Source organism: Hyperolius riggenbachi, chromosome 2 (genome assembly GCF_040937935.1).
Source record: "Hyperolius riggenbachi isolate aHypRig1 chromosome 2, aHypRig1.pri, whole genome shotgun sequence".
Classification (NCBI taxonomy): Eukaryota; Metazoa; Chordata; class Amphibia; order Anura; family Hyperoliidae; genus Hyperolius; species Hyperolius riggenbachi.
This window is the reverse complement of record NC_090647.1, coordinates 78,043,276-78,063,070: the sequence shown is the minus strand read 5'-3', so window position 1 is coordinate 78,063,070 and position 19,795 is coordinate 78,043,276. Positions and strand designations below refer to the sequence as shown.

Genomic DNA, 19,795 nt, shown 5'->3' with positions numbered 1-19,795 from the left:
CTCTTCTCCTGAGTCTGACCCACCCACCACCTCTGCCACCCCAACATCCCCAGACACAGACCCCTCATCGTCCTCAACATTAACTTGGGATGCTGGCCTGAGCCAGACCTCCTCCTCCACATCAGGCCCCATCATCTCCTCAATGGCAGCCCTCATTAATCGCTCTGGCGACGGACCGATGGACACAACGTTCTCCTCCGGGGAGGGCTGCTGCTGACCACTGGCTGCTGGGGTGGATGTTATAGCTTGCGTGGGGCGTTGGCTGTTGCTGTTGTTGGGAGTGCTGCTCACAGCGGAGGTCTCTGAGGAACTCATGGTGAGCTCATATAGTGGTTGGCGGTGAGTGGAGTATTACTGATCCCAGCAATATACACACTGACTGGCAGAGTACGCAATGCTATATAGTCTGGCTGAGCGGTGTACACAGAGTGGCAGTACACACAATGCTATATAGTCTGGCTGAGCGGTGTACACAGAGTGGCAGTAAACAATGCTATATAGTCTGGCTGAGCGGTGTACACAGAGTGGCAGTAAACAATGCTATATAGTCTGGCTGAGCGTTGTACACAGAGTGGCAGTAAACAATGCTATATAGTGTGGCTGAGCGTTGTACACAGAGTGGCAGTAAACAATGCTATATAGTCTGGCTGAGCGGTGTACACAGAGTGGCAGTACACACAATGCTATATAGTCTGGCTAAGCGGTGTACACAGAGTGGCAGTAAACAATGCTATATAGTCTGGCTGAGCGGTGTACACAGAGTGGCAGTAAACAATGCTATATAGTCTGGCTGAGCGGTGTACACAGAGTGGCAGTACACACAATGCTATATAGTCTGGCTGAGCCGTGTACACAGAGTGGCAGTACACACAATGCTATATAGTCTGGCTGAGCGGTGTACACAGAGTGGCAGTAAACACAATGCTATATATAGCGTGGCTGAGCGAGGTACACAGTGGCAGTACACACAATGCTATATAGTCTGGCTGAGCGGTGTACACAGAGTGGCAGTAAACACAATGCTATATATAGCGTGGCTGAGCGAGGTACACAGTGGCAGTACACACAATGCTATATAGTCTGGCTGAGCGGTGTACACAGAGTGGCAATAAACACAATGCTATATATAGCGTGGCTGAGCGAGGTACACAGTGGCAGTACACACAATGCTATATAGTCTGGCTGAGCCGTGTACACAGAGTGGCAGTAAACACAATGCTATATATAGTGTGGCTGAGCGAGGTACACAGTGGCAGTACACACAATGCTATATAGTCTGGCTGAGCCGTGTACACAGAGTGGCAGTAAACACAATGCTATATATAGTGTGGCTGAGCGAGGTACACAGTGGCAGTAACCAATGCTATATATAGTGTGGCTGAGCGAGCGGTGTACTACTGTTCCCAGCAGCGACACACAATGACTGGGGGGGACCCTGGCTAGCGTGGCTGGAGAGCGAACTACCCTGCCTGCCTACCCAAAGCTAAACCCACAGACAAATGGCGGAGATATGACGTGGTTCGGGTATTTATTTACCCGAACCACGTGACCGTTCGGCCAATCAGAGCGCGTTCGGGCCCGAACCACGTGACCCGTTCGGCCAATCACAGCGCTAGCCGAACGTTTGTGGAACGTTCGGCCATGCGCTCTTAGTTCGGCCATGTGGCCGAACGGTTTGGCCGAACACCATCAGGTGTTCGGCCGAACTCGAACATCACCCGAACAGGGTGATGTTCTGCAGAACCCGAACAGTGGCGAACACTGTTCGCCCAACACTACTCCTGACTGATTATTATTGCTTTTAAAGCACCCATCAACAGCAACAGCTCTTTTCAGAGCTCATCCTGTACATATTTTTTTCTGTGTGTCAAACTGACACTTAAGTTGCATGCACAGCCTTGCTAATTGATAGTGTGTGTGCCACTGCCAGCAGCCCAGCACATTCAGTGACTACCTGTGTGTGTGACAGGGAGCTGCACATTGTACTACCCAGTACTGCATATACCCCAGTACCTGTTGTGTTTACTTAACCCACCTCATCACTGCATATATCTAGCTTTGTGTTGAGTGAACCCAGCTCACTGCATCTATTATTATTATTATTATTTAGTATTTATATAGCGCCAACATATTACGCAGCGCTGTACAGTGTATATATATATATATATATATTTATCTTGTTACTAACTGTCCCTCAAAGGAGCTCACAATCTAATCCCTACCATTGCCATATGTCTATATTATGAAGTGTAAGTACTGTAGTCTAGGGCCAATTTTAGAGGGAGCCAATTAACTTATCTGTATGTTTTTGGAATGTGGGAGGAAACCGGAGTGCCCGGAGGAAACCCACGCAGAAACGGAGAGAACATACAAACTCTTTGCAGATAGTGCCCTGGCTGGTATTCGAACCAGGGACCCAGCGCTGCAAGGCAAGAGAGCTAACCACTACGCCACCGTGCTGCCCTGCTACCTGTTGTGTTGAGTGAACCCACCTGGCCATCTCACTGCATCTTACTACCTGTTGTGTTGAGTGAGAACCCACCTCACTGCATCTTAAGTACCTTTACTGTTCAGTGAACCCAGCTCACTGCATCTAACTACCCAGTACCTGTTGTATTTACTTAACCCACCTCATCACTGCATATACCTAGCTTTGTGTTGAGTGAACCCAGCTCACTGCATCTAACTACCTGTTGTGTTGAGTGAACCCACCTGGCCACCTCACTGCATCTTACTACCTGTTGTGTTGAGTGAGAGCCCACCTCACTGCATCTTAAGTACCTTTACTGTTCAGTGAACCCAGCTCACTGCATCCAACTACCTGTTGTGTTGAGTGAACCCACCTGGTCACCTCACTGCATCTTACTACCTGTTGTGTTGAGTGAGAACCCACCTCACTGCATCTTAAGTACCTTTACTGTTCAGTGAACCCAGCTCACTGCATCTAACTACCTGTTGTGTTGAGTGAGCACAATATACCTAGCATCCGCCCGAGATGGACAAAATGGACAAACCAGGTAGAGGAAGATGTAGATGCAGACCCAGAGGAAGGCCACCAGGCACCAGCAGGTCTGTGGCTGTGCGAGGTGGTGTTGCTGTGATTTCGTGCGGACCTGGCCCAAAATACAGTGCTCAGAAGAAGGCACGTGCCATCACTTCCCAAAATCGTGAGAAGGTGCTTGAGTATTTAACACAGAACACCTCATCTCCCGCAGCCACCAGCGCTACAACAAGCACCACATCCGCTGCATTTGACACTTTGCAGGAGTTATTTGGTGGTGGTGAAATCACTGATTCCCAGGCACTACTGCAACAACAACAAGAAGGCGCAGGTACACCACCTCATACGTCTGAGTTAGGTGGCGATAATATGGACGTAACGTGTGTGGATGGGGATGATGGTGGACCACCTGAAGTTGGTGCAGTTGAGGAGGTGTCTGAGGAAAGCGCAGCTGGCCAGGAGGATTATGATGACGATTATACGGATACCACATATGTTCCCGGTAGAGGAGATGACCAGGGGGACAGTTCAGAGGAGGAGTCAGAGAGGAGTAGGAGGAGACGACTCCATGATAGAAGCAGAGGGAGCTCGTCCTCAGAAACAGCTGGGGGCAGTGTCCGGCGCCATGTATCGCCAGCTATGGCCAGCCAGCCAACATGCCCTTCAACGTCAGCTGCTGATGCCACCGTAGCGCCATCACCCCAGGGGGGCTCAGCGGTTTGGAAATTTTTTCCCGTGTGTGTCTCAGATCGGAGCAAAGCCATCTGTTGTCTCTGCCAGCAAAAATTGAGGCGTGGAAAGGCCAACTCTCCCGTAGGGACAAGTGCCTTACGAAGGCACCTGGAGAGAAGGCACAAACAGCTATGGCAAGAACACCTGAGGAAAAGCAGCACCCCTCAAAAGACAAGCCACCCTCCTTCTCCTCTTCCTCCTTCAGGTGCATCGTCTTCATCCACTTTCTCCCTTGCACCTTCACAGCCACCCTCCTCCACACCGCCTCTTCCCTTCAGCGGTTTCTTCTCCTCTGCCCACAGCAGTACCCAGCTGTCCGTGAAGGAAGTATTTGAGCGTAAGAAACAAATGTCTGCCAGTCAGCTTCTTGCCCGGCGTCTGACAGCTGGCGCGGCGGAACTATTAGCTCGCCAGATATTACCATACAAGCTGGTGGAGTCGGAGGCTTTCCGTAAGTTTGTGGCCATTGGTACACCGCAGTGGAAGATACCAGGCCGCAATTATTTTTCACAAAAGGCCATACCCAAACTGTACCGTGCAGTTGAGAGGCAAGTAGTGTCATCTCTGGCACACAGCGTTGGGTCAAGGGTCCACCTGACCACGGATGCCTGGTCTGCCAAGCACGGGCAGGGCCACTACATTACATACACAGCCCATTGGGTCAACCTGTTGACCGATGGCAGCAAGCAGGGAGTACGTGGCTGCGCAGCGGACCGACTTGTCACACCTCCACGGCTTGCAGGCAGGCCTCCAGCCACCTCCTCTCCACCTGCTACCACCGATTCGCTGTCGTCATCCTCCTCCTCCTCCTCCTTGGCTGGTGCTGCGATCTCCTCTCCAGCTACACAGCCCCAGCACCCCAGGGCCTATGCTGCATGCCAGGTACGACGGTGTCACGCAGTGTTAGACATGTCTTGCCTGAAAGCGGAGAGTCACACTGGAGCAGCTCTCCTGGCTGCTCTTAACAAACAGGTGGAGCAATGGCTGACCCCGCACTAGCTTGAGATCGGCAACGTGGTGTGTGACAACGGCAGCAATCTCATTGCTGCGTTGAATTTCTGAAAGCTGACACACATACCCTGCATAGCACATGTGCTGAATCTGGTCGTGCAAAGATTTGTGTCCAAGTACCCAGGCTTAGAGGACGTCCTGAAGCAGGCCAGCAAGTTGTGTGGGCATTTCAGGCGCTCTTACAAGGCCATGGCACGCTTTGCGGACATTCAGCGTAGAAACAACTTGCCAGTGAGACGCCTGATTTGCGATAGCCCGACTCGCTGGAATTCCACCCTGCTGATGTTCTCTCGCCTGCTAGACCAGGAGAAAGCCGTCACCCAGTACCTGTATCATTACAGTACAAGGACACAATCTGGGAGGATGGGGATGTTGTGGCCCAACAACTGGACACTGATGTGAAATGCATGCAGGGTCATGGAGCCCTTTGAGGAGGTGACCAAACTGGTGAGTCGCGATGAGGGCACCATCAGCGACTTGATCCCCTACGCCTACTTCCTGGAGCGTGCCGTGCGTAGAGTGGTGGATACAGCTGTGGAGGAGCGTGAACGAGAAGAGTTACGGCAGCAGGAGTCGTGGGAGCCATTTACACCCAAACCCAATGTTCCCACAACACCTGTGGCAGCACAGAGGGGGGAGGAGGAGGAGGAAGAAGAGGAGTCGTGTGGGGAAGGAGAGGAGTCAAACTCTGATGATGGTGATGATGAGGAAGGTGTTTCTGTGGAGGAGGAAGAGGCGGCGGAAGAAGAACAACCGTGGCAGCCGTCACAGGGGGCTTCTGCTGCTCCACGTTCCCGTGGTATTGTTCGTAGCTGGGGGGAGGAAGAGGAGTTGCGTCCCGTCACTGAGGAAGAGCAAGAGGAGATGGAGAGTACGTCTGCATCCAGCTTTGTGCAGATGTCCTCTTTCATGTTGTCCAGCCTGTTGAGGAACCCCCGTATCAAAAAACTCAAGTCGAATGACCTGTACTGGGTGGCCACGCTACTAGACCCTCGGTACAGGCGCGAAGTGGCGGACCTGTTAACAACTCAACAGAAGGTGGAAAGGATGCAGCACTTGCAGAACAAGCTGTCGATGATGCTTTACAATGCGTTTAAGGGTGATGTGGCTGCACAACGCAATCAAGGTACCATTGGCAGTAACCCTCCTCCTCCCAAGTCCACGCAGGCAAGGACAGGACGCTCCAGCGATCTCAGGGTGATGTCGGATATGCGGACGTTCTTTAGTCCAACTCCTCACCATAGTCCTTCCGGATCCACCCTCCACCAACGCCTGGACCGGCAGGTAGCCGACTACCTGGCCTTGAGTGTGGATGTAGACACTGCGAAAAGCGACAATGAACCCTTGGACTACTGGTTGCGCAGGCTTGACCTGTGGCCAGAGCTGTCCCAATTTGCCATACAACTTCTCTCTTGCCCTGCCGCAAGCGTCCTGTCAGAAAGGACCTTCAGTGCAGCTGGAGGCATAGTTACTGAGAAGAGAAGTCGCCTAAGTCACGACAGTGTTCAGTACCTGACTTTTATCAAAATTAATGAGGAATGGATCCCGGAGGGCTACTGCACGACCGAAGACTAAGTCAGTACCCACACACAGCATCTCTGCCTGCAGGCCGCTTGCCTTCTCCGCCACCACCAACAGGGTCCAGGACTCTAGGCGGATTCCTGAATTTTTAAGGCCGCTGCTAGCAGCGGACGCTACACTAATTTTTTTGGTGCGTGTACATGCCTGGCTAATTTTTCTGGCTGCACTGCGGGCGGCTGCAACAAAAAAACAAAAGGCATGTACATGTACCCATCCTCCTTCGTGATCATTACCTTGCCGCGGTGAAGGGGCTTGCGTATCACAATGAAGCAATGACCGCCGGCTATTTGAGTGTCTCGGGTGGGGGTGGCACACAAAAGATAATAAGGTCGTTGCTTCATTGTGGTCAGACCAAATTTGATCAGCTGGACAGTCACTGTTGTTTTATCATTGAGCTACCACAGCCCGGCGACCATATGGGCTTGAAAAACGCCACGGCCTACACTCTGGCCACGGTGCGCACCAGTCCAGCACGGCCGTCACTACGCAAACAGCTGTTTGCGGTGCGTTACACAGTGAGTTTGGTGTGTCAGTGTGAAGCAGAACTCTAATTACACTCCCTGATTGATGTATACCCATGCAAGATGTTTGAAAGCACGTTAGGCCTGCAATTTAGCATTCAATGTGATTTCTGCCCTTAAAACGCTGCTTTGCGTCAAATCCAGATTTTTCCCCGGGACTTTGGGCATGTATCCCACTCCGCCATGCCCCCCTCCAGGTGTTAGACCCCTTGAAACATCTTTTCCATCACTTTTGTGGCCAGCATAATTTTTTCTATTTTTCAAAGTTCGCCTCCCCCTTGAAGTCTATTGCGGTTCGCGGACTTTTCCGCGAATCGAACCTTCCGCGAAGGTTCGCAAACGGGGTTCGCGAACCGAAAATCGGAGATTCGCGACATCTCTAGTCAGAAACACTTAATTGACAACAGGGCCGGTTTAAACGGCCCAGGGGCTAACTTAAGTGGGCGGACCACCTAATCCTCTCCCCATGGTCATATATTACCCCACCGTAAAGATTTCTTGTGGGAATGGTGATTTCAGCTACTGATTGGAATGAAGTTCCATTTACGAGGGTAACAGGGCATCTACTTTGCCCTTACAATTACCTATAATACTGAAATGCAGACATATGCTTGTGACTAATAAGCTCCAATATTTCGTTTTTTTTTAGGGGCAGAAGGTGCTTTGTTTGAACACTCAGTGGAAACTCCATTAGTCAGAGCTGACTCATCGAAACAACTCAGGTATGGATGTTATTACCACTCATGGATGGTTAGATGGAAGGATGCATAGAAGTATGGAAGGAGGGGACTAGTCAGTGGATGTGACCTGCCTCTCTGCACTATGTGCAGGCAACACACATGCACCATAGGTGATATTTTAGAGATCTAGATGGAAAATTTGACCTTTGTGACACAGAACATCTAGAACCGTAATGCTTGTCAATGTTTGTCTCAAAGTGAAACTAGTCGTTAAAGTAAACCAGAGATCTTAATAACGAAAGGTTTGATACTCACCCCGGGCTTCCTCCCGCCTCATAAACACCTCCCACGCCATCCTCCTACGGTCTGCTGTTCAGCCGCGATCAGCCCGGTATCTTGCTCAGTTGCGTCAGTCCGGGTCTACTGCGCATGCGCAGAAGACACAAACTGGACTTGACTGAGCAAGTTAGTGGGGCTGATCGCAGCTGAACAGCAGACCGCGGGAGGACGGCGTGGGACTCAGACGTGTTTATGGGGCGGGAGGAAGCCCGGGGTAAGTATCAAATCTTCAGTTATTAAGATCTCTGGTACACCTTACCCTCCCAGGCGTTCAATTTATGTTGTATTTCTGTGCAAAAAGTGGTTCAGTTATTTTTTATAAAATTTTTGCCTGCGACTTACCAAAATGTGTCAGGCAAGGGTCTAGTATACCTTTTGAGTATAATAAAAGTTTCAAACACAAATGTAACAAAAAATTAATTTAATTTAAATTTTCCCCTTCAGCCAGGCCACAATTTCCCCACTCTTCAGCTCTTGGTAGAAAACGTGCAGTTTTCGCATGCGGTTTGTCGCATAAAAATTTGCATTCATGTACAAAGGAAAATTTTAATGCAAAAAATGCATGCAAAAAAAATGGAACACTGCCTTGGAACTGGTGGACGAGCCTAACTCATCCATACTGTTTTCAGCTATTTTTCCATGGACGAGTTAGGCTTGCCCATAACACCAGGTAGGTTAATATACAGACCATGACACCATGTGTATTTTTTTAGAATACACATGGTGTCATGGTCCGTATATTACGCTCCCTGGTGTTATGGGCAAGCCTAACTCGTCCAGGGAAAAACAGCTGAAAAGAGTAAACAGTTCTGATGGTCCTTTTGGCATTTTTTTTATTGCACTACAATTCATCTAGATGATTGCACTAAAAGCTGAATAACTTCAATGATGTTCACAATTACCATACTTGAGCAGATAGACCTGTGATTAGCCCTAACCAACCTCCTTTGATTAACCCTAGCCTCTCCCCTCTCTTGTACTTAAAGGACCACTATCGCAAAAAAGTGTAAAATTTAAAATAGATGTAAACACATACAAATAAAAAGTGCATTTCTTGCAGAGTAAAATTAGCCATAAATTACTTTTCTCCTAGGCTGCTGTCACTTACAGTAGGTAGTAGAAATCTGACAGAACTGACAGGTTTTGGACCAGCTCATTTCCTCATGGGGGATGCTCAGCATGGCCTTTATTCTTTATAATGACACTCCCTGAAAAGGATGTATACAAATATGCTGGCCAGCCTCCCTGCTCGCTGCACAGTTTTTTGGCTGTTGGAAGGAGCATCTGCCATTTACTGAGTGCATTTGAAAAAAAATAAAACACTGAGAATCCCCCATGAGGAGATGAGCTAGTCTAAAACCTGTCGGTCCTTTCAGATTTCTACTACCTACTGTAAGTGACAGCAACATAGGAGAAAAGTAATTTATGTCTCATTTTACTCTGGGAAAAATGCACTTATTTGTATATGTTTACTTGTACTAAATGTTATGATTTTCGCAATAGTGGTCCTTTAAAGGATGCCTGACCCAAAGAAAAGCTATGTAGGGTAAGCAAGCAGAGAGGTACGTTCATACTGAATCCACATACCTCTGTCCGCCATCTGTTTCTCTCCTCATTTCCTTCCGGTCCTCGTGATTACTGAACCAACAGAAAGCTGGGTGGGCAGAAAAGGGGGGGATCACTTGTGTGCTCAGTTGTACGGCCCTGCAGCTTGGCCTTAAAACTGCAGTGGCCAAATTTGTAAAAAATAGCTTGGTTACGAGGGGGGTAAAGCCAGTGGTCCTTAAGTGGTTAAACATCACCCTAACCCCCACCCGAGCATCACTGCCCAGCTATGATAATCGGAATGTAAATCATGTTCCATTTTAAAAGTGCTCTGGTTACATCATTATACCTATAAGAAGCTTGGTGTAATTGCCTTCTTAAAACAGAAGGAAATTTGCAATAATTCAGTTATAAATGAACATTTGTGGTTACCCACAATGCACTACCTATAAGAAGAAGCTTGTTTTGCTGAACATTGATATAAAGTGATAATCACCATGGAACCTATCCTTATCTAGCACTCCAAACTCTACATATTTGAAAGTATATATTCCGCCAGCCAACTCATTTCTATGGAAACCTTGATTGTGTAGATCTGAACAATCTTCGCCCCCTTTATCTGTTTCTTTCCTCATGAATACTTATACATCTTTTGTTTCACCAACCATGCAGACCTTTGCAAGACCTTTCTCACCTTTTGTTTACATTTTAGTATGGAATGTGTTTACAAGAATTAAGATGAAATCTTTGCTTGCAATCAGTGTGATGAAGTGGCTTGCCTCTTGAAAGCTTAGGATGATGTTCTAGCTCGTACTTTGTAAAGTACTGGAATTCTAGCGTATTTGCCAAGGCTCCCCACTAACTTTTCTTACAAAAGGACATTATTATCTGACTTTAAATGAGTCTGAAGTGATTTGTCAAAAAAAAAAACATACCTAAGGAGAAGGAAGGCTCTGGGTCCTATAGAGCCTTCCCCTTCCTCTCCTGGTCCCCGGTTCCACTGCAGGCTCCTCCGTTCAAATCTCCCACTGCGGGAGGCTTCTGAAGTCTTCGGGAGACAGAATACTTCTGAAGACAGGCGGCTCTGTATTGCAGCACGGTGGCGTAGTGGTTAGCTCTCTCGCCTTGCAGCGCTGGGTCCCTGGTTCGAATCCCAGCCAGGGCACTATCTGCAAAGAGTTTGTATGTTCTCTCCTTGTCTGCGTGGGTTTCCTCCGGGCACTCCGGTTTCCTCCCACATTCCAAAAACATACAGATAAGTTAATTGGCTCCCTCTAAAATTGGCCCTAGACTACAGTACTTACACTACATAATATAGACATATGGCAATGGTAGGGATTAGATTGTGAGCTCCTTTGAGGGACAGTTAGTGACAAGATATATATATACACTGTACAGCGCTGCGTAATATGTCGGCACTATATAAATACTAAATAATAATAATAATGCATGAGTGCACGAGAGAGTGCTCATGCTTGCACAGTACGGAGCGGCCTGTCTTCAGGAGCAACTTTACCTATTTTTTAAAACTTTTTTTGTTGTTCAGAGTGTGAGAAATTAGAAAATAAATCGAGTGATCCCCACCCAAGCCTCTTTAACACCTTGCCCCCCATGAAGGCTGGGCTAGTCAGAATGTGTAGCATAGGGCTTCGCACCCTAAGCTATACCAGACTGCATGGTCCATGGTATAGTATGGCAAAGCCTCCCCCTCTCCCCAATCCATGGGGCTCTTCCCCACCTCCGGTTCCCCAAGGGGAGGTGGGGTGACAAAGCCCTGAGGGGGTTTCATGGTGGTATGTGGGAGTCCCCTTTAATCCTCCTGGCGGTCTATTAAAAACCGCCAAGGGGCAGCGCAGCGGTTTTTTTGTAATTTTTTTTTTTTAAATCATGTAGCGAGCCTAGGGCCTAGTCATCGACGTCGTGACGTCATCGGGATTCCTGATCCACCCCTCAGCGCTGCCTGGCTCTGATAGGCCAGGCTGCGCAAGGGGTCTAGGGGGGGGGGGGGGGGCGGCGGCGATCGGTGTGCTCACGCAGCTAGCAAAGTGCTAGCTGCATGCAGCAAAAAAAAATTGTGCAAATTGGCCCAGCAGGGCCTGAGAAAACCTCCTGCGTGGCTTACCCCGAAACGTACCAGGAAGGTTAAGAAGGGGACTCCCAGATGCCTGCCCCTCCTCAGGAGAAATGAGTATAGGAGTACATAGTACCCCCTACCCATTTACACAAAGGGTTACATGAAATAAAAACACAACCACGACCAGTGGTGCTCAAATACCCCTTTTTAAAATTCGAGTTTGGTCGAATTCGAATAGTAAATTATTCGAGGTCAGTCGAATATTCGAGTCGAATAATTTTTACTATTCGATTCGACCTCGGACTTCGAGCTCACTATTCGAGTCGGTATTCGAGCTCATTCGAGCTGACTATTCGAATTGGCCTTAAATAGCTTCCAACACTTGTTTTGAGGGTGAATGATGCAAGAAACATCTTTTTTTCCAAGTAACAACAGCAAGTGATTATGTGGGGATGTTCCTTTAAAAAAAAAAAGGTGAAAAGAGAAGTTGTGTCCAGAATTTTGTTCAGTACTGTATATACTTCTTCTTCTTCTTCTTTATCTTCTATCTTCTTCTTCTTCTATATCTTCTTCTTCTATATCTTCTTCTTCTATATCTTCTTCTATATCTTCTTCTTCTTCTATATTGTCTTCGTCTTCTTCTTCATCTTCTTCTTCTTCATCTTCTTCATCTTCTTCATCATCATCTTCTTCATCTTCTTCATCATCATCTTCTTCTTCTTCTTCTTCATCTTCTTCATCTTCTTCTTCTTCATCTTCTTCTGCATCTTCTTCATCTTCTTCATCTTCTTCTTCTTCATCTTCTTCATCTTCTTCTTCATCTTCTTCATCTTCTTCTTCATCTTCTTCTTCTCCTCCTTCTTCTTCTTCTTCTTCTTTATCTTCTTCTTCTTCATCTTCTTCATCTTCTTCTTCATTTTCTTCTTCTTCATCTTCTTCTTCTTCTTCATCTTCTTCTTCTTCTTCTTCTTCATCTTCTTCTATATCGTCTTCTTCTTCACTTATTTCTCTTTTCATTTTTTTTTTTACAGAAATGCAGCTATTTTTGAGCGTAACAAATAGCTGGTGGCGCACGCATGTTGGAAGCGCCATTGTATGTGCTCCCTGGCAGTGGAAACACACAGACAGCAGGAGGTAAATTCAGCAGCAGGAGGAGGAGGATGAGTGTGTGGCAGCAGGCAGTCAATGAGGCAGGCAGCGTGACATAATAGCCCTGGTACCTAGCGGTGATACCAGGGCTGTAAATAAACACAACAGGAGGTCCCAGACAGCGGTCGTGCAGCCCAAATCGTGTCCAATACACAACTGGGACAACACAGTTTTCAACCCGGGCACCTCAGAAAAATTAAACCTTTTTTTTTTAATGGTTTTTTGGTTTTGTTTGTACAACCAATTACACAGATATATAGCTATTGTTTGACGTAATAGCTGGTGGCAGAGTGGCAGCAGAATGTAATTCTGTGTACCCTGGCAGTGGGAAACACAGACCGACAGCAGCAGCAGCAGGAGGAATGGAGGAGTAGTGTGAGTGTGGCAGCAGGCAGGCAGCGTGACATAATAGCCCTGGTACCTAGCGGTGATACCAGGGCTGTAAATAAACACAACAGGAGGTCCCAGACAGCGGTCGTGCAGCCCACATCGTGTCCAATACACAACTGGGACAACACAGTTTTCAACCCGGGCACCTCAGAAAAATTAAACCTTTTTTTTTTTTTTAATGGTTTTTTGGTTTTGTTTGTACAACCAATTACACAGATATATAGCTATTGTTTGACGTAATAGCTGGTGGCAGAGTGGCAGCAGAATGTAATTCTGTGTACCCTGGCAGTGGGAAACACAGACCGACAGCAGCAGCAGCAGGAGGAATGGAGGAGTAATGTGAGCAGCTATTGTTTGACGTAATAGCTGGTGGCAGTGTGGCAGCAGAAGGTAATTCTGTGTACCCTGGCAGTGGGAAACACAGACAGACAGCAGCAGCAGGAGGAATGGAGGAGTAGTGTGAGTGTGCAGCAGGCAGGCAGCGTGACATAATAGCCCTGGTACCTAGCGGTGATACTAGGGCTGTAAATAAACACAACAGGAGGTCCCAGACAGCGGTCGTGCAGCCCACATCGTGTCCAATACACAACTGGGACAACACAGTTTTCAACCCGGGCACCTCAGAAAAATTAAACCTTTTTTTTTTTTTTTAATGGTTTTTTGGTTTTGTTTGTACAACCAGTTACACAGATATATAGCTATTGTTTGACGTAATAGCTGGTGGCAGAGTGGCAGCAGAATGTAATTCTGTGTACCCTGGCAGTGGGAAACACAGACAGACAGCAGAAGGGCAGTACACAGCAGCCCACTGTAGGTGTAAAATGTGTGGCTGCAGGCGACGTAATAGTCAAACTGAACCAGGCTGGCTTAGTGAGCAGGAGCCAGGAGGTGGTAAAGGGTGGTAAGGCACATTAACGATGGTTCTTAGCCAGTTCATGTCCCCCTCTCGCCGACAACAGGGGCCAGGAACTCGCCTTCCACCCATGCCTGGTTCATCTTGAGAAACGTCAGTCTGTCCACAGACTTGTGAGACAGACGTGAGCGTTTCTCGGTGACCACGCCACCAGCTGCACTGAAGCAGCGCTCGGACAGCACGCTGGAAGGGGGGCAGGACAGCACTTCAAGGGCGTACTGCGCCAGCTCGCTCCAGATCTCCAGGCGCTTGACCCAATACTCCATGGGATCAACAGGGGCATCGCTGTCAAGCCCGCTGTAGGACCCCATGTAGTCAGCCACCATGCGGGTCAGGCGCTGGCTGTGACCGGAGGAGGATGCTGCTGCATCATGCACCTCCTCTCTAGTCACTGCTGCCGGAGCCTCTACAGTCCTGTAGAGCTCGTGGCTGAGAGACAGCAGGTCTGTGGGGCGCTTGCTGCTGGATGCAGGCACCTGCTGCTGCCTCTGTGCTGGCTGCTGGACAGTGGGGGTGGAAGGCTGGGGGAAGGCTTCCTCCAAGCGCTCAACAAGGGCCTGCTGCAAGCTCCTTATTTGTTGCGCTGGGTCTCCTCCTGCAGGCGGCAGGAACTGGCTCAACTTCCCCTTGAGGCATGGGTCCAACATCATGCTGATCCAGATGTCCTCCCTCTGCTTCATCTGGATCACCCTGGGGTCCTTGCGCAGGCACACCAGCATGTGCGCTGCCATTGGGAAGAGGCGGGCCACGTGTGCTGGCACATCGACGGCAGTGCTGTCCTCCTCATCCTCCTCCTCTGCCGCCTCATCCTCTCTCCACCCCCGCACCAACTCAGCTGCGCTGTGCTGATCCCCCTCATCAGCAGCAAGGTCAGGGACCTCCACCAAGTCCTGCTCCTCCTCCCCCTCAGAGGTGGACTGTGCAGCTGCTTGCCGCTCCTGCTGGTCCAAGGCTGCCGCTCCCTGTTCCACCAAAGCATCGAGGGCCCTGTTCAGCAGACAAACCAGGGGCACCCACTCGCAGACCATAGCATGGTCCCTGCTCACCATGTTAGTGGCCTGCAGAAAGGGAGCCAGCACTAAGCACACCTGCTGCATGTGCCTCCAGTCATCATCAAGGACGATGGACGGGATGTTGCTGGTCTTGTCCCTTCTCCGAGCGGCGGAAACAGTGGCCAGGGCAAGGTACTGGTTGACAGCGTGCTTCTGTTCAACCAGACGCTCCAACATCGCCAGGGTGGAGTTCCAGCGAGTCGGAACGTCAAGGATCAGCCGATGGCGTGGCAGCTCCAGCTCCTTTTGCACGTCTTCCAGGCTCGCACAGGCTGCAGCCGAGCGCCGGAAGTGACGCACAACGTTCCTTGCCGTTTCCAGCAGTTCGCCCATCCCCTGGTAGGTGCGCAAGAACTTTTGCACCACCAGGTTCAGCACGTGGGCAAGACAGGGGATGTGGGTCAGGTTTCCCCTGTCTATTGCGGCAACCAGATTGGCCCCATTGTCGGCCACCACCTCTCCGACTCTGAGGCCTCTGGGGGTCAGCCAAATCCTCTCCTGCTCCTGGAGTTTGGCCAACACATGGGTTGCCGTCAGCTTGGTCTTCCCAAGGCTGACCAAGTGCAGCAGCACTTGGCAGTGGCGGGCCTTCACGCTGCTGCTGAGGCGGGGGGTTTGGCCAGGTGTGCCGGAGGATGGCAGAGGATCGGAGGAACCTGCTGCAGTTCCCCTGACCCTGCGGGGGGGCACCACCCACTGTGTTGCTGCTGCTGTGCCCGCTGCTGCTCTCCCATCCTCACCCCCTTCCACCAAGCTGACCCAGTGGACAGTGAAAGACAGGTAGCGGCCTGTCCCGAAGCGGCTGCTCCAGGAGTCCATGGTGATGTGGACCCTTTCACCAACCGCGTGCTCCAGCCCTCGCTCCACATTGGCCATCACAAAGCGGTGCAGTGCAGGAATGGCCTTGCGGGCGAAGAAGTGTCTGCTGGGGAGCTGCCAGTCTGGGGCTGCACAAGCAAGCAGCGCACGCATGTCGCTCCCCTCCTGCACAAGCGTGTACGGCAGGAGTTGGGAGCACATGACCCGTGCCAGCAAGCCGTTCAGCTGCCGCACGCGACGGCTGCTGGGAGGCAGAGCCCTAACCACCCCCTGGAAGGACTCACTCAAAAGGCTCTGGCGTGGCCTTTTACTGGCACGGGAATCAGCAGACACAGCAGAGGAGGCCACTGAGGACTGGCTGCCAGAACAGGCCTCAGTGTCGGCTGCAGGAGTTGCAGAGGGGGGAGGAGCAGTGCGTTTCCGCACTCCTGCTGGTGCTGCTGGAGGAGCAGGAGGGCGGGTGGCTGCTGTTGCTGCTGCTGCTGCTGCTGAAGGCTGTGCAGTGATGGGTGTGGTGCCACTGCCAGCACCAGATGCCTTCAGCCTCTGGAACTCCTCATGCTGGTGGAAATGTTTTGCAGCAAGGTGGTTGATGAGCGAGCTGGTGCTGAACTTTAAGGGGTCTGCACCTCTGCTCAACTTCCGCTGACAGTGGTTGCAAGTGGCGTTCTTGCTGTACACTGTGGGCATGGTAAAAAAAACGCCAGATTGGTGACAAAAACGGCCCCCTACAGCATGGAACCGCTGCTGCCTGTCTCCCTGTGGTGGTTGGGGGGGGGGCTTGGGTGCGGCTGGTGGTGGTACTGGCAGATGCTGCTGCTGCTGCTGCTGCGCCTGAGACACCAGCAGGCTGTGGGACCTGCCTACTGCTGCCAATGCTTGCAATGATGCGCCTCCTTGCAAGGCCCACAAGCGCATCCTCCTCCTCCTCCTCAGAGCTGCTGAGGACGACATCCCCTGGAGGTGGTGGCACCCAGTCTCTCTCTGTCACCGTGTCATCATCAGCCTCCCCCTCCTGAAACATGTCCTGCTGGGATGATGACCCCCCAAACTCCTCTCCTGATGCATGGATGGGTTGCTTGACTGTCGCCACAGTCTTGCTGTCCAATCCCTCATCTCCCAAAGTGCCCATCAGCATCTCCTCCTCCAAATCGCCAACAACAGCAGACAATTGACGCATCATGCCTGGGGTCAAAAGAGTGCTGAGTGACAGGTCGGCGACTGACGGTGAACTGGCCTCCTCCCCAGGCCCTGCTTTGCGGCTGCTGCGAACAGGGGTGGTGGTGGTGGTGGTGAGGGTGGAGGCCTCGGATGCAGAGCTGATGGCGGGCTGCTCATCCTCCGTCATCAGTTGCACCACAGTGTCTGCATCCTTTTCCTCAATGGGACGTTTCCGACCCGGCTGGAGGAAAATCGGAGCAGGTGCTACACGCTGCTGCTGCTGCTGTGTCTCTGCAGCGTGAGTTGCAGATGCTCCTGCTGGGCGGCGCCCAAGGCGTCCACGGCCAGTGGCTATGGGAGGAATGTTAGCCACTGACGCTGCTGCTGCGGAACTGTGCATGGTGGCGCGCCCGCGCCCGCGGCTTGCCACAATGCTGCTCCCTCTCCTCCTGATTCCCTTGCTGCCCTTTCCCTTGCCCAAACCGCGCTGGCTGCCACTTCCAGACATCTTCGATGTTTTGGGCGTAAACACAAAAGTTTTTGAAAAGGGCGGGTGAAAAGTGGGGTACTTTAATGGAGTGGGTTGGTGGGTGAGGTGACTGAGTGAGTGTCCCGACTCCCTAGTACAGTAAGTAAGTAGTAACAGTCAGGAAGTACAACTAGCAGTTACAATAATCAGTAGTAATCACAAGGAAATAGAGTGTGTGTACACTACAGATAGTGAGTGCACGCACGCGCAAACACGCGCAGGAGCTGGCCTATGAACAGAGAGTGAGTGAGTGTCCCTAGTACAGTAAGTAAGTAGTAACAGTCAGGAAGTACAACTAGAAGTTACAATAATCAGTAGTAATCACAAGGAAATAGAGTGTGTGTACACTACAGACAGTGAGTGCACGCACGCGCACACACGTGCAGGAGCTAGCCTATGAACAGTGACTGAGTGAGTGTCCCTACTACAGTAAGTAAGTAGTAACTGTCAGGAAGTAGAATTTACAATAATCAATCAGTAATCAGAAGGAAATAGAGTGTGTGTACAGTACACAGACAGTGAGTGCACACACACACGCAGGAGCTAGTAGCCTATGAACAGTGACAGTGAGTGTCCTAGTACAGTTACAGTATATAACTATTCAGAAGGAAATAGAGTGTGTGTACAGTACACAGACAGTGAGTGCACGCACACGCAGGAGCTAGCCTATGAACAGTGACAGTCAGTGAGTGTCCTAGTACAGTTACAGTATATAACTATTCAGAAGGAAATAGAGTGTGTGTACAGTACACAGACAGTGAGTGAGTGCACGCACACGCAGGAGCTAGTAGCCTATGAACAGTGACAGTGAGTGTCCTAGTACAGTTACAGTATATAACTATTCAGAAGGAAATAGAGTGTGTGTACACAGACAGTGAGTGCAAGCACACGCAGGAGCTAGCCTATGAACAGTGACAGTCAGTGAGTGTCCTAGTACAGTTACAGTATATAACTATTCAGAAGGAAATAGAGTGTGTGTACAGTACACAGACAGTGAGTGCACACACACACGCAGGAGCTAGTAGCCTATGAACAGTGACAGTGAGTGTCCTAGTACAGTTACAGTATATAACTATTCAGAAGGAAATAGAGTGTGTGTACACAGACAGTGAGTGCAAGCACACGCAGGAGCTAGCCTATGAACAGGGACAGTCAGTGAGTGTCCTAGTACAGTTACAGTATATAACTATTCAGAAGGAAATAGAGTGTGTGTACAGTACACAGACAGTGAGTGCACACACACACGCAGGAGCTAGTAGCCTATGAACAGTGACAGTGAGTGTCCTAGTACAGTTACAGTATATAACTATTCAGAAGGAAATAGAGTGTGTGTACACAGACAGTGAGTGCAAGCACACGCAGGAGCTAGCCTATGAACAGTGACAGTCAGTGAGTGTCCTAGTACAGTTACAGTATATAACTATTCAGAAGGAAATAGAGTGTGTGTACAGTACACAGACAGTGAGTGCACACACACACGCAGGAGCTAGTAGCCTATGAACAGTGACAGTGAGTGTCCTAGTACAGTTACAGTATATAACTATTCAGAAGGAAATAGAGTGTGTGTACACAGACAGTGAGTGCAAGCACACGCAGGAGCTAGCCTATGAACAGTGACAGTCAGTGAGTGTCCTAGTACAGTTACAGTATATAACTATTCAGAAGGAAATAGAGTGTGTGTACAGTACACAGACAGTGAGTGCACACACACACGCAGGAGCTAGTAGCCTATGAACAGTGACAGTGAGTGTCCTAGTACAGTTACAGTATATAACTATTCAGAAGGAAATAGAGTGTGTGTACACAGACAGTGAGTGCAAGCACACGCAGGAGCTAGCCTATGAACAGTGACAGTCAGTGAGTGTCCTAGTACAGTTACAGTATATAACTATTCAGAAGGAAATAGAGTGTGTGTACACAGACAGTGAGTGCAAGCACACGCAGGAGCTAGCCTATGAACAGTGACAGTCAGTGAGTGTCCTAGTACAGTTACAGTATATAACTACAATACAAAATACAATCACTAAGTAGTAAAGGACAGCAGAAATACTGTCTAATACTATCTAATACTGTCTAATACTGTCTAAATACTAATGAGAAATAAACTAACAGAGGACAGGAGGACAGCTGCCCACACAGGCAAGGCCCTGAGGCCTAAAGCTGTAAGCCTGCAGCAGCTGTCTGAGTCTCTCTCTATGTAACACAAAAGCTACTAACTAAAATACAATGTCTATCTAACTAACAACAATATAGGTGTGTATAGGAGGTGTATGTGAGCAAAAACGCTAGGTAAATGAC

The 19,795-nt window shown here is 49.6% G+C and overlaps 1 protein-coding gene across 3 annotated transcripts in view; it reads left to right on the top strand.

Annotated features, from left to right (window-relative positions):
* The window catches only part of SGCG (sarcoglycan gamma), a 340,821-nt gene that overhangs the window by 298,109 nt on the left and 22,917 nt on the right, over window positions 1-19,795 (top strand). For all 3 annotated transcript variants that reach the window (XM_068266947.1, XM_068266950.1, XM_068266948.1), the window contains exon 6: window positions 7,496-7,568. In XM_068266947.1, the coding sequence (XP_068123048.1) occupies window positions 7,496-7,568 (73 nt within the window). The remainder of the gene's footprint in view (window positions 1-7,495; window positions 7,569-19,795) is intronic.